Raw genomic sequence first — 15,444 nt, 5'->3', positions numbered from 1 at the left:
CATGTCATCTCATGATGGTAAACGTACAACCCTAATAGGTTAAAGTAGGGATAACCCTTCTTAACCTATTTGACCCCGATTACATATTCCGTTACACAAAGACGAAAAATTGCTCATGAACACGTTTTCGGCTTCTATCTGTTATCTATATTTTAATGTAACTATATTTGTATGTGTAGATGTTATTGGTTATGTGACGATTGTTGGTTCCCCATCTAAGAAATCCACCGGTAAGAAGACAGTGGAGTTCAATCTGACTAACGAGCGGTATGTGCAATTATTGAACTATTTAATTTCTACCCACAATGTATGATTCTGATTTACAATCATACCTTGCTTTATGTCTCAGGGCTTATCAGCTAAGGGTTACACTTGGGAGGACTATGGTGACGAGATGGTTAAAAGGAAGAGCAAAAATCCTGGTACTTATATCATCCTGTTGACAGGAATGATTGCAAAGGAGTATTTAGGTATTTGTAGTATAGTATTTGTTGTGGTTCCTTTCACTATAATATGATTGGTGACCATTAGTTGCTGGATATGTGTTAGGCAATCTCTGTCTCTCAAACTCATCTGCAACAATGCTGATTGATGATGCTGAAATTCCTGCAATCAAGACCTTTAAAGATGCAATAAGGTGCACAGCCTCATTATTTAATCTGCTTAGGCTAACCTTTTCTACCATTGTTACTACTTTTGATCTTCATATACTTTTTTGAAGTGTTGTTGATGTTATTGATACGGGGCTGCCAGTGCTGCAAGTTCGTCCCACTCTTGACACCCTAAAGCAACTTTTGGAATGGGGCAGAGAGAAACGCAAACGCGAGGTTAATACTTGAGATGTTTTTAGATGTTTCCTGATATAGTTTCTGCTGATCATGTTTCTGATCATTAAATGCTTTTGCTACAGATTGCTGCGTTCCGAAACAAGGTCATGATTACCAATATCCGGACAAAGAATAGTTGGTTCAACTACACATGCACCCTAGGTAAATGCAGAAAGGGTGTCACCCCTAATCAAAAGGGATCATTCTGGTGTGAGTGATGCAGTACGGAGGTCAGCTACCCCCGTCCAAGGTAAACGTATTTTTAAACCTGTTTTACTCAGGAATATGGTGCTATAACAGAAGTTTATCCCAATAATGTTAATTGTGACCTGTGTCTAAACATAACAGGTATAGAATCCAGGCCGATGTTACCGATGGTACTGCTGATATCGTGGTAGTGCTATTTGATGAAACAGCCGAGAAGTTAGTAGGCTGCCCGACCCAATCCCTATTAGCTGATGCTGAACAGGTATGCACCTAAGAATACTATACTTATATTAAAGTTTATTTCCGGATGTAATTATAAGGTTTTTTTGGCTTCCCTCATTACAGGATGAATCTGGTGATAGCTATGTGATGCCACATGTGTTACAACAACTTATTGGGACTTCTCATGTATTTGAAATCAAAAGCCACACATATTATCAAGTTGCTGACTATGAGAGTTTTAACTGTTCTCAAATTGTTGCCGATTTGCCAGAATCAGAGGTAAAGAAGGAGCAAAAGAAACCAGATGAAAAGAAACCAGATTCATTTGCTAATCCGCTTGAAAAGAGGTAATAAACCTTTTGTCTTATGTACATGTATGCACACTCGCACACACAAAGAAGGTAGTATGCATCAACATTAATACTTCTCAAAATGATTAAAATTAACCGTTAAGGTAAAGTTTGTTTGGCAACACCATATTAACTCTGATTAACGATAAAGGGCCGGTAGATGAAAAGGAAAATGATGAATCCTTGATACTAAAATACACAACATTAATACAAACTTTATAAACCTGTCACACCTTTGGTGTTTTTGAATACCATAAACATGATATGCACCAGCTGCTTTGCTTATTTAAAACCTTTCTACACACCTTACTGTACTTAAATATAACCTCCTACTTAAAATTTCCCATTGAAATACATCTTGGACAACATTTGCAAATGAATTTAATAAAAATCAATAGGTTTGTACCAAATCAGTGATGCTGAGGATGCAGCTCAGGTTCTGAATTCTAATAAAGGGTTTCCAGATAATGTCGAAAGTGATGTTTTCCGTGGGAAAGAAAGGTACTTTTTTTAAAGACTATGTACATAATTTTATTTGCCTTCTCGCTGTTCTATGTTTGCTCATGCACCAGAATAATTTTGAAAGGCAACTTGAAGAAGCCAACATTGTTGGATGTGGCAAGAAACCTGTGAAGTGAGAGGATGTCAGAGAGACTAAGATGAGATGTTGCTGCTTCTATCATTACTAAGTTGTCTTTTAAATAGTGAATTAGCTTTGTGTTTCGTATGTTTTGAACCTTTTAAGTATCTGTTTAGTTCTCGCAAGTTAGTGCATACTTTTGCAGACATTATGAAATATAGAAGAACCTTTAAACCGGTGAATTTAGGTTGTGGCTCAACCAGCCGAAAACCAACAGATATATGTCTGACGTTCTAATGACATCAAGTGTATGCATAATACATTCTGAGAAAGAAAAATGGTTGAAAAGTTCCCTTTGTTATTTAGGTAGCTTCCGTGGATTACAAATATGATATAAAGTACTACCATCTCTCATTACCAGAACATTCGTTACTTAGACAATCATGTACCACAACACAAACAGGAATATATAATAGCAACAATAGTTTGAAAATGAATTCTTCTTCTATAGTTTACCCTTATAAGACAAACGTTGAAATTATTAGATCGGTTTAGCTTTTAGCGTCAAGCAAGCACACCAAAACCAAGACATATATCTCTGTAAAGTTTTAACAAATTGTTGTTTGTGCACAGCACAATTAGACAATGCTAAGTAGTTGTAAAGGTTGGATTTATAGTTATTTATGTGTGGCCCGTTTCTTCTATTCTTTACTACTCATACTTAATGTTCTGTTCTAGATGTCGTCCGTTTATCATATTGTTCACCACTTATAGTTAGTATTCTGTTGAATGATTATTTTTGGCCCATTACCATCTGAATAAGTTCACATGTCTTCTGTTTATACCTTCCACAGCTTTAATTGGATTAAGTGGTCCTTTTGATGATTACTACTCAATTGGTTGTCGTTTTGCATGGTTAAATTCCAACCAACAAACAAGATTTAAAGTGTTGATCTGGCATTGCTTTGGGTGATATCAAAAGAATGATAAAGTTCCCACACACTTAATAAGAAGACACATACTCCAGGTAATGAATCTGATACTATCTGAACATCAACCCTGTATGTTGCAAGATGATCAGATCAATTGGGTTGGATAACATGCTAAATCGTTCGCTGTAAACCACAACTGATATCAACCCTGTATGTTGTTCACCACTTATAGTTAGTATTCTGTTGAATGATTATTTTTGGCCCATTAACATATAAATAAGTTCACATGGTTTCTGTTTATACCTTCACTAGCTTTACTTGGATTAAGTGGTAATTTTGATGATTACTACTCAATTGGTAGTCGTTTTACATGGTTAAATTCGTACAAACAAACAAGATTACCCTATATGTTGCAAGATGATCACATCAATTGGGTTGGGTAACACCCTTAATCTTTTGCTTTAAACCTCATCTGACATTCATTAACTATGTTTTTTAAGTTAGTTATATTCACTAAATAAATCTGCTTCTAGATCATGTAATAAATTATAATAAAACCACTTTCTCCTCACAGTAAAGGCCATCAGTTCATATTCTTAACTGATATTATTAAATTCTAAATAAAGATTAATAATAAATGTTCCAACAGTTTGGTAATTTGAAAGGTGTTAGTCTATTTTTGTTTCTCTTTAAAAAGTTAATCCGTACATTCATACTTCACAAACGATACACTCAGACTTTGTTGAGATGAAAAGTAGTAAGCAACCAAAAGGCTGCTATCTTAAACTCATAGCAAATAATAGTGGATACTTATTTGCAGATGGAAGTCATGCTATATGTACTCTACATGAGAAAGTCAGAAAGGTAGATGGTACAGAGACAATGATTTGCGGCATGAAACTGAAGCCAAACGACACATCATGGCCATTTATATTTGGAAGTAGTTGTGTAGGGATACAACACGATGGGGATGACCTCTTATGTGGAATGAAAGACCTGGAAAGTTATGGTGTTTGCTTACATTCATGTAACACTAGAATGCCAGACGGTAAAGTACAATCATTCTGCGGATTGAAGCTGCTATCAGACTTTAATTTATTAACAGCCATGAAACAAACGAATGCTGCTGTTACAGATACAGCCCTAAAAACCACCCCAGAAGAAAACCAGGGAAAACTGTTTCGTATGGAAGTCACGGCTGATAAGGTTACATATCCATTCATACACGAATGTAATGAAGTTATTATATTTTCACAGAAGATTAGTATCCACACCGGAAAAGAAATAACTTTATGTGGACTGAAACTAATACCAATAACTTCACCATATCCATGTAAAGAGGAGTCTCACTTAGTTGCTGTACAGACCCAGAAGTTTAAGAGGCAAAACGGTGAAGACCAAATGTTTTGTGGGTTAATAGTAACTCCAGACAAACAAGCATCGCTGTTTGCAACAGGTGGGTATCACTCAAAATTAATGAACACAACCATATGTCAAAATGATATATTAAACAACGGTGTTAAAAAATACATCATATGTTAATTTACATCCCTTCTTTGAAAACTAAGTTTTAGGTTGTTTCCACACAGGCATGGCCGGCCGGAAAAGGAAAACTGTGCAAAAGAGACCTACTGGTATGTCTGGAACCACAATCCCCTCAAATATATGTTTACGTATACAATATATTGAAAATTGTTATAATGGAATATTGCGATATACGGATGGGGCTTATCGGTTTAAATGATGAAATACTGGGAGGAATAAAAAAATTATAGCTTTATTTCCCTAATTTATTTGAATATTGATTTTTAGGTACATCGGACACAGAAACGGTAACGAAAAAGAAGAAGAATGTGATAAAGATATCTACTAATGCGAGGAACGAAAAATAGCAGCGAACATATGCTCAGGTTAAACATATATGCATATTAGTTACTATTCAATTGTATACAACATTCTTTTAATGTATATTGATTAAAGCTCCTTTGTTAAACGTAAAATTGCAGACTCCGCCATCTCACAAGGAACCACTGTTCAGGAACTACCACAGCGTGATCGGGAAAAAAGTGCCACCGATTATGAAACCACTCCCGGTTCAATAACCGCAACAGGTAATGTTACCACTAACACAACTAAGTTCTTCAATAACATGTACAAAATACATACACATTTAAAAATATATTATATAAGTATTGTCATCATATTCCTGACGGCTATTGTAATTCAGGTCAGACAACCTACACGGTCACAAGACCGGCTTCCAACACATCAGGTTACTTTATATAAATTCAATATTTAATGGCTTTTTGACATATATAGATTAAAATAAGATACTCAACCCTAACACCCAACTAATTCAAGCAATGCATTTTTTTTAGGTGTGGATCCCCCTGCCCTTAATTTTGGCCCCCCATCGTATAATTGCCCAACATGTAATGCGGTTATGTGGTATGAAGAAAGAAGTAAAAGCACCCCTGTATCTGAACCAATTTCATTCTCATCGTGTTGCCAAAATGGGAAAATTTTGTTGGAACCCTTACGTAATACACCTGAACCTCTTAAAAGGTTGTCGGATTATGATCAAGCCGGTACATCAACCTTCCGTGACAACATTAGAACTTACAACAGTATGTTTTGCTTCACATCTTTCGGGGCTCAAATTGATAATTCCATCAACCAGGGAAGAGGTGTCTATACCTTTAGAATAAGCGGCCAAAACTATCATCGAATCGGTTCGTTGCTTCCTTCAGATGGGGCTGAACCCAGATATGCATAGCTTTACTTCTTTGACACCCAAAATGAAATAAGACATCGAATTTCGGCAATAGTAGGGAAGGGCAAAACTAACAGTAAAATTGATGAAGCTATCGTCGGAAGCCTCATGGATATGCTTAATGAACATAATTGTGTAGCCAAGGCATTTCGTATGGCACGCGATTGGTGTTCAGCAAATGAAGATCATCCATGCGAATTACGTTTGCTTGCACAGAGATCCACTTTACGACAATATAGCACCCCAAATGTTTCTGAAATTGCTGCCTTGGTAACTAACGATTTTGGGGTGAGTTCTGAGCCTCGAGATATTGTAGTCAGCACCACTAACGGGTTCCTACAAAGAATCTCAGAATTGCATCCACTATACATGGCCTTACAATATCCGTTGCTTTTTCCTTATGGTGAATCTGGATATCATGAAGCAATCCCATATTTCTCAAACACTGGTAGGAGGAAAACAAAGAGGACATGCTTGACAATGCGAGAGTTCTATTGTTACAGAATTCATTATCGACCTAATGAAGGAACAACTTTGTTAAGAGGCGGCCGTCTCTGTCAACAATACTTGGTGGATTCTTATACTGCAGTTGAAGAACAACGACTCCGATACGTTAGGACTCATCAAACTGAACTTAGGGTAGAACTATATGACAGTGTGTGTGACGCCGTCACACGCGGTGACACAAACGCAAAGGCACTTGGTCAACGAATAGTTTTACCCGCGAGTTTCACAGGAAGCCCCAGGTATATGGTGCAAAATTATCAGGACGCCATGGCCCTATGCAGGAAATTTGGAAACCCGGATCTGTTCATAACCTTTACCGCAAATCCCAAATGGCCCGAAGTTGGCCATATGTTATCATTCATTCCGGGACAGAAGTCTCATGATCGTGCAGAAGATGTGGGTCGTGTGTTTAAAATGAAACTCGACGACATGATGTATGATATCATGAAGAACAATGTTTTTGGGCAGGCCTTGGCAGGTAGTCAACGTCAAACTGTTACGTTTCTTTAATGTAGGAACCTTCTGTAAATTACAGTCATAACCTAACTCCGCCCCTTTAACATTTATGCAGGTGTGTACACAATCGAGTTCCAGAAGCGTGGACTCCCACATGCTCATATTCTAATATGGCTAGACGAAAAGGCAAAATGCAAAACCCCGGCTGATATAGATGACATAATTTCTGCGGAGATCCCTTTGGAATCTATTGATCCAAGAGGATATAAGGCTGTGACTGATTACATGCTACATGGACCGTGCGGCCCGGACGCTAAAGATGCGTCATGTATGAACATGGGGAAGTGCATGAAACATTTCCCAAAACCATTTTATCAGGAAACAACAATCGATGAAGATGGCTATGCTGTTTATCGTAGAAGGAAGACGAACAATACTGTCTTAAAATACAAAATCCCCCTTGATAACCGATTTGTAGTCCTATACAATAGATACTTGCTCCTCAAATATGATGCACACATAAATGTCGAGTGGTGCAACAGATCCAAGGCAATAAAATACTTATTCAAGTATTTAAACAAAGGTCCCGATAGAGCGACAATTGTTTTTCATGATAATCTGAAGGAAGATGGCAAAACACAGTCCACAATTATTACCAAGGTTGATAAAGTCAAGAATTACCTCGATTGCCGTTATTTATCACCATGTGAGGCAGTGTGGCATTTGTTTGCACTTGACATACACTACTGTAAACCATCAGTGGTAAAACTAACCTACCACCTTCCTGAAAAACACACCCTCACACTACGCGACTCGGAAAGCCTACCTGCTTTACTTAGGAGGCCAGGAATCAAGGATACAATGTTCACCAAATGGTTTGAGCTGAACAGGAGAGAGAAGCACGCCAGACAATACAAATATTCAGAAATCCAGCCGAATATGTATGGGTTAGTAAAGATAACTATTGGGAAAAAAGGAGGAGGAGAAAGAACACCGTTGGACGGATTGTGTACTGCGGTACTATTGAGGATGTTGCTAAACGTGGTCAAAGGACCACAGAGTTATAAAGACCTGAAGACAGTCAATGGGAGGGTGTGTGAATCATTTAAGGAAGCATGCTATGCATATGGATTGCTAAATGATGATCGCGAGTGGGGTGAAGCAATTACAGAAGCCAAATCATGGGCGACTGGGCCACAACTTCGCCAGATTTTCATTACCATGCTGCTGTTTTGTGAGGTCAGTAGTCCTATTAATTTGTGGAACGCCCATTGGGAAGACTTCTGTGAGGATATTTTGTATAGAAAGCGAAAGCTTTTCATGTTCCCTGGATTGCAGCTTTCAGATGAGCAGAAAAAGAACTACTGTTTAATGGACATTCAAGATCTGCTCCACAAAAACGGAAAATCCCTCGAAGATTATCCAGATCTTCCAAAACCTGATCCAGCCTTAGTAACTAATGACGACAACCGCTTGATAAGAGAAGAGTTGACGTACAATCGAATGGCTGAAGCGGTGGAGCATGAACAGCTTTATGCAAGCCTGAACTCTGATCAACATTCTATATATGAGCAGGTTCTGAAATCTGTTCACACTAAAACGGGAGGCTTTTATTTTGTGTATGGCCCAGGAGGTACAGGAAAGACATTCTTATACAAGGCAATCATTACACGACTAAGATCCGAAGGATTGATTGTCCTGGCAGTAGCATCATCAGGCAAGTAATTCTATTATATCTTCGATATAATCTCAGTCACCCTTATCATAAGGACCATTTGAATACGGGTCTTATCTATACGCAATACATGTATTGAACATTAATGATTGAATTTTCCCTGCAGGAATTGCTGCGCTGCTACTTCCTGGAGGTAGGACAGCACATAGTCGGTTTGTTATACCCTTGGAGCTTTTTGAAACCAGCACATGTGGGATAAAACAAAACACACATCTAGCAGAGCTAATGCAGCAGGTAAAACTAATCATATGGGATGAGGCACCCATGTGTCAACGGTATGCTTTCGAGGCACTAGACAAATCCTTAAAAGATATTCTAGGTTACAAGGACCCCACAAACAGAACACGTATATTTGGGGGCGTGACAGTTTTACTAGGTGGAGATTTCCGACAGATTTTGCCTATTATACCCAAAGGTAAGAGACAAGAAATTGTGCAAGCGTGCGTCAACAAGTCTGAATTATGGAAACAGTGTCAGATGTTCACTCTAACACGAAGCATGAGAGTAAATGAGCTGACTACATCTGGAGACATTGACACTCGGAAGCAACAGTTTAACAAATGGGTCCTAGATGTCGGTGATGGGGCTGTACCTGCAAAAGCAAAACCAGGGGAAGACGAGCCCACTTGGATTAAAATCCCTCAGAACTTCATCATCGACTATACAACGTCTCCAATTGATGAAATTATTTCAGAGACCTTCCCAGACTTTCTAGAAAGACAAGATGATGAAGAATATTTAAGGGAAAGAGCTATCCTGACCCCCAAAAATGATGATGCGGATGAGATAAACGAGACTATGCTTAACAAACTTAACCGTCCAGGCAAGACCTACAAAAGCTCGGATGAAGTATGCAAAGCGTCTACCGATAGTACAGAACAAGAATCATTGTACCCGGTTGAGTTTTTAAACACCTTAACTTTCCCTGGTATGCCACCACATGAGTTGCATGTGAAAGAAGGGCTACCAGTCATGCTGTTGCGGAATGTGAATCCAGCACAGGGCTTATGCAACGGTACACGTCTTCTGATTACTGGGTTGGGCAGGTTCATTATTAAAGCCAGAATCATAACCGGATCAAACATTGGAGACACAGCCTTAATACCAAGAATCACTCTGTCCTCAACAAAAAGCAAATGGCCATTCATATTTAAAAGGCGACAATTCCCGATAAAACCGTGCTACGCCATGACTATTAACAAAAGTCAGGGACAACCACTGAATTTCGTTGGCCTTTACTTGCCGAAACCAGTTTTCAGCCACGGACAACTCTATGTTGCTCTTTCTAGAGTAACAACACCCGAAGGTTTTAAGGTCCTCATGATCGAAGACAACGACACAAACCTCAAACATCATACAAGAAACATTGTATACAAAGAGGTCTTCAACAACTTATTTAACTGAGTGTTTGCAAAGACGCTTTTAATAATTAGTAGTGATACGTTTATCTTTACTATTGTGTTTCATGAATCATTGTATCCATCTTATTTATTTTTGACTTTACTTATTATATCTGATGTTTTAATTAAAACACCCCTTATTATCTAATTCTTTTTGAAAAACAACACAAGGCAAACAATATAATCTGATGCACCAAAAACTGACAATAACATTATAAGTAAATGAAACACCCAAAGATTACATTAAGTCTGGTATGGACACATGGCCTACAATTTGTTATATTTAAATACAAATAGCAGAGACGGTTAAAATATGATAATCAATAAAAATAACGATAAGACTGATATCACCCCAAACAATAACATATAAGGTACACAAAGTAAATGTAACAAAACTAATAAAATTATGCAAAGACATTCTGCAGGCTTGGGTAGTTGATACTTTCTATCTCTATGCAAAGTGCTATCACTGCAAACCCACAGTACCACCACCCCCAGATCATTGAGATGACTACATTCAAAACTATCTGGTGGATTGACTATCTCTCTCCCACTCTCTATCAATCTCTCTCCATATTTTTGTATTACAGATCGGGAGACTAAATTTGTCTTCCCTTCATCTTGACCTTTTAGGCCAGCCTAGCGAAGTAGCGTCATTTCACTACCACGCCCAACATATCAGGCTGCAGTTGTCCACAGACTCTAGGGTACAACAGACTGCCAACAATAAAGGAAAAATCGACCACGTATTAAACCATTTTATTGTCACCAACCAATATCCAATCAACCTACGAACAACAATTTCAAAAGAAACCAGATTCAAAAATAACTACTGAATATCATTAGGCCATGTACACCTCTTACAGTGTCTCTAAAATGAAACGAAATTGATATTCCATCACAAAAGTTACGCATACATGATATCCGGATTACAAATTCTGCATCTTAAAAAACGATAATATAAAAACCAAAATCAATAGAAAACCAGCCTAATAACATACTTTAAATAAACCAAAAAAACAACCGAATAACATGTCTGCGAACCGAACCACTTACTCCTCCATCATGTCATCCGATAGATACATCCCATCACCTTCTTCCGCCTCAAGATTCTTTAAATATGAAACCCTCCAACCGAGACCACGCTCCAACTCTGTCATGAATTCAGAAGGGAACCATCCATTCGGTGTTATTCGTAACAGCTGCTGCAACAATTCAAGATCACTGGATTGTAAGAGTTTGTCCCTTGAAAACCACTTTGTATGATAATTCATGAAAGTCACCTGAATCAACTCATTGCTAACAACACTCCACCAATACATTGTATTACCACCTTCTACTTCCATAAGAAAATTATTTGGGTCGAAACGCTTCCTTAAACCCTTCATCAGAGCATGAGCCTGGCGACAATTGTGTCCGGCAGGCAATCCCTGACCATATATTTCTCTTAACAACCTAGCATCCAACTTCATAACCTTCTTCACCTTTTCGACTTCAACAACACAGTTGCCGTCTTATTAAGCAGAAACCGCTGACGCCACAATCATGAGTCACCCTCTTAATACCGCCATTAGACCTATGGAGAACCTATTTATGTGTTTTTTTGGGTGGTGAAAAACTTAATGAATTTTAAGAATGGTACTCAAATATATATAGGCAACAAATACACCGGCTACTGAAGCAAACGAATAGATTGGAATTGTAAACAATTCTACTTAATGTATGTTATCTTATATAATTAAACTGAGTAATAAAGCACATACGTTACATATAACTGATATTATTTTTAATACCCATAAATGATAAGGTAACCTAAAAACTCTTAACATTACAATGATCATTTTAAATAACCAACTATTTAATCAATTGCTGACGCCTATTAAACGATTACCATATACATAATTATGCCATACCAATTGTCATTCAATCCTCCCTGTGTTTAAAGGTTTATTTATGCTATTATGTTTGTATATGTGGTATGGTGTATGTGATTCATTAACTCCCATATTTTGTTTTATCACAGATGGAACAACAAAACTTGGAACATGCTGCAACGTTCACAAACCTACAACAGGGATGGTTACCACAATTATATCAAACATAATACAACTTCCCTAACTTCTTTAACCATCCATTATATGTAACGTATATCCTCATGTTTGAGCAGACACTACGAAGACGATTCGTTGCAGAGCATACACTTCATCAGTACTAATTCGCTATCCTAACAGTCCGTACCTCCACAGTTGTTGTGCCACTCCAGACATATATTGATTCAAATGACTCTGCTCATGTGACTCGGGATGCTCAGCAGTATAATTATTTCCATAACTCCTTATTCAGTGAATTAAAACTTATATTTAACTATCATTAATTCTTACAAGTGCATAGTCGGTTGTTATACCCAACATTAAAAAAGAATCAGAAACCATATAAAACACATGAAAATCCGTTACAAAAGACTAATATCTGATATATGATTTTACGTAACTAACATGGGAATTTTAATAACCAAAACCTTTCACTTATCCATTTTCAATCCATTTAACAAATTCTATGACTCTTGATAACTTAGATGTAACCCTCAAAATAATTAATGATTGACTTATGAGTGACCAATGGTTAACCTATAAATCATAAACCAGGTTGATGAATCAGTCATCCTCATTCTTGCGGTTCTTATAATTAGCTACTATCTAATCAAAGGTTCCTCTTCTGTAATTCATGTTTTATGTTATACTAAGACTTCATACTTATAATTGTAACTGTTTCTCTCAATTATTTAGATGGCTTTTACAATCTTGGTGGATATCAGCAACACAAACAACCTCAAGGAGGACTGGTAACAAGAGTTACGCAATACTATAATCCAAAAAACACTTTTACACAGAACACACAATTTAATTTAATATACTACGCCAACATATAACGCATAATTGGTTTTTTTGTTAGGTTTTGCCCAAAGTTTTCCATATGAACTACGAAGTATGCCACAAATTTGAACATAGAAGACAAAATGGAGCGGCGCTTCACACAGTACAAGTGGAACTAACTCAAACAAAACTCATAAGACTGTATGTTCCCAATGGACATCGTTTGTGCAGAGCTTTCCCAAGAGTAACGTGACGAAGCTGACGTTTATATCGAAATCCGAGAATAACTTCAGGTAGCCAGTTACTGTTTGGAAGGGATATGCTTTGAAGACCATCACGTGGGTCATAATGCAAAGAAATCATGCATTGTCAAAGCAACTGAAGCATCCTATGAGAAACAGGTCCCATTCCTACATCATATATTTACTATAACGATTTAACATAATGATAAATCGAAAAATATTATCTGCCAAGCTAAATAGTGTATATTGGTACCCACAGGAATTGCCTCTAACATTTCTCTCCCACCTAAGTAATCCAACAAACACTGAATACCACAACAAAGCCTACATAACTCGAGGTCTCGAAAACAAAGTCAATGTGCTTTATGAATTCAAGGAAAAGAAAAGCAGAGGGGTCCCTAGCGGGTTTGGAGGCCCTCACTGGAAGGCGTTTTGCACCGATAACGATGTAGAACACGGCCATACCTAATGTTCACTCACATGGGAATCCAAGCAGATGGTATAAACAGTTATAACGTGAAGTTATTCAACAGTGACGGCCTCGCTTTGACGTGGTACCAAAACAATTGCAGTACCACAGGACACCCCCATATCCAAACACGTCGTTATTTCGTCAGCAGTTGGAATCCAACATCCTTAACCACGAAGTCATGGTACATTCTTATAAAACACAATCAACTTCTTAAATAAAAACATAAATCATATAAAAATTATGTTTATGCAGACGATACCAAGGAGATTCGCTCAACATCATCAACTGCATCGCTACACCGTTGCGGTACTTCGTTGCCAAAGCTTTATGTATGGTGGAAAGTTTATGTGGAGAAGAGGCCCAAAGAAACCGGCTGAAGAAAATCGTGTAGTTATGGTTACGAACTGGAAAAAAGTCTTCAACGAAACAGGTTTGACACCATGGAGTGTCGTACGGTTTGAGTTGCACCCATATAGGGAATCCAGGGGGACACGATGCACTTTAACATCTCTTGACAATCATATGCGCTTCTATGATCAACAGAAATACTAGACCTTTGTTGTTTACTTCTTGAAGTTTCAATAAATGTACGTACAATATTCCAACTATCCTATGTTTTACTTTTATCAGTTTACTTCTAAGAAAATCAAGTTATTGAATATAGATTCAGTTGCATCTACTTTAATTCCTATTTTATTACTAATTCAAAATTATTACTAAATGGTAACATATATGGAGAACAAAATATTGATACCACTTCTTCCAAGAATATAAAATACATCATACGAATTGGAAACAGAACAGACTAACCGGTGACTATACTATATATACATACGAACACATAACAAATATATACCTGTCATATGTATGTATCACCATCCTATATTAATGTACTAACCACATACACCACTGCACAACAACTGATGGATGAAACAATCTCGCTGAAGCCCGGGATGCAGAGAAAGCCATTCACAACCCACCAATAAATGAAAGGGGGAATATCAGATCAACAATGAACCTGTCCAGAATGAAGAAAATGACACTGAAGAACAGAATAATAATGAGTCAAAAGAAACCACACTATCAACTGATGAGGATCAAGAAAGTAATATGGTGAATCAACAACCAACCACTCAATCAAATGATGAAGAAGCAGAAATGAAGATGATGAATCACACACAAACCGCATCTTAGCCGATCAGAAACAAGAACTGACACAAAAGGAATCATACGCAGACATACCTTTTGCGATCTAAACAATCCCAGCCTACAAAATGAAGCCAACTGAAGAAGGGGCATCAGAGTGAACCCATTACTCTCTTATAATAAAGGGATGTAACGACACACCAATGCAACAGCCATCAAACCTTGTTTAAATATCCTTTTGCTAATACTATGTGGCCGTCATCCTTTTTGTTCCCTTCGACAAAGGTTTGAATGATGCTACTCTATCATAATGTGTTTTCTATGTTGGTACATATTTGTGGGATATGCAACCATTTTTCATATGGTTCTGCAAAGCTTAATGATAGAACTTTAACATCATTTTATTACTCACATCAAAGGGTCTTATAGGTTCTCTTCTTAGGTGATCACTTCATTACATTCCCCTTAATCTTCTTCTATAGAAGACACAGTGAAATGAAGTTTCTGATATTTACAACCATCAGTTTCAAGACATGTTATACAAAACCATAAATTTGTACATACTTAAGGAACCGCACAACAAAGCATACGAACAACGAATTCAAACCGGACGTGCGTAGCACGGGGCTTTTGAACCTCGTATTATAAGAAAGCTAATTAGAAAGTTCTCTTTCCAATGCAATAAGTTTAGAAATCCAAAAAAGTACCACAATAAATCGACA

At 37.4% G+C, this 15,444-nt stretch overlaps 1 protein-coding gene across 1 annotated transcript; it reads left to right on the top strand.

The window, feature by feature from the left end:
• The first annotated feature begins 5,999 nt into the window (after nucleotides 1-5,999).
• On the top strand, nucleotides 6,000-9,993 carry LOC122596908. The gene is made up of 3 exons (XM_043769553.1): nucleotides 6,000-6,876; nucleotides 6,970-8,571; nucleotides 8,696-9,993. The coding sequence occupies exons 1-3, from the start codon at nucleotides 6,000-6,002 to the stop codon at nucleotides 9,991-9,993; spliced, it is 3,777 nt and encodes a 1,258-aa protein (XP_043625488.1).
• The last annotated feature ends 5,451 nt before the right edge of the window (nucleotides 9,994-15,444 follow it).

This window comes from Erigeron canadensis, chromosome 4 (genome assembly GCF_010389155.1).
Source record: "Erigeron canadensis isolate Cc75 chromosome 4, C_canadensis_v1, whole genome shotgun sequence".
Lineage (NCBI taxonomy): Eukaryota > Viridiplantae > Streptophyta > Magnoliopsida > Asterales > Asteraceae > Erigeron > Erigeron canadensis.
This window is presented reverse-complemented; position numbering and strand designations above follow the sequence as displayed.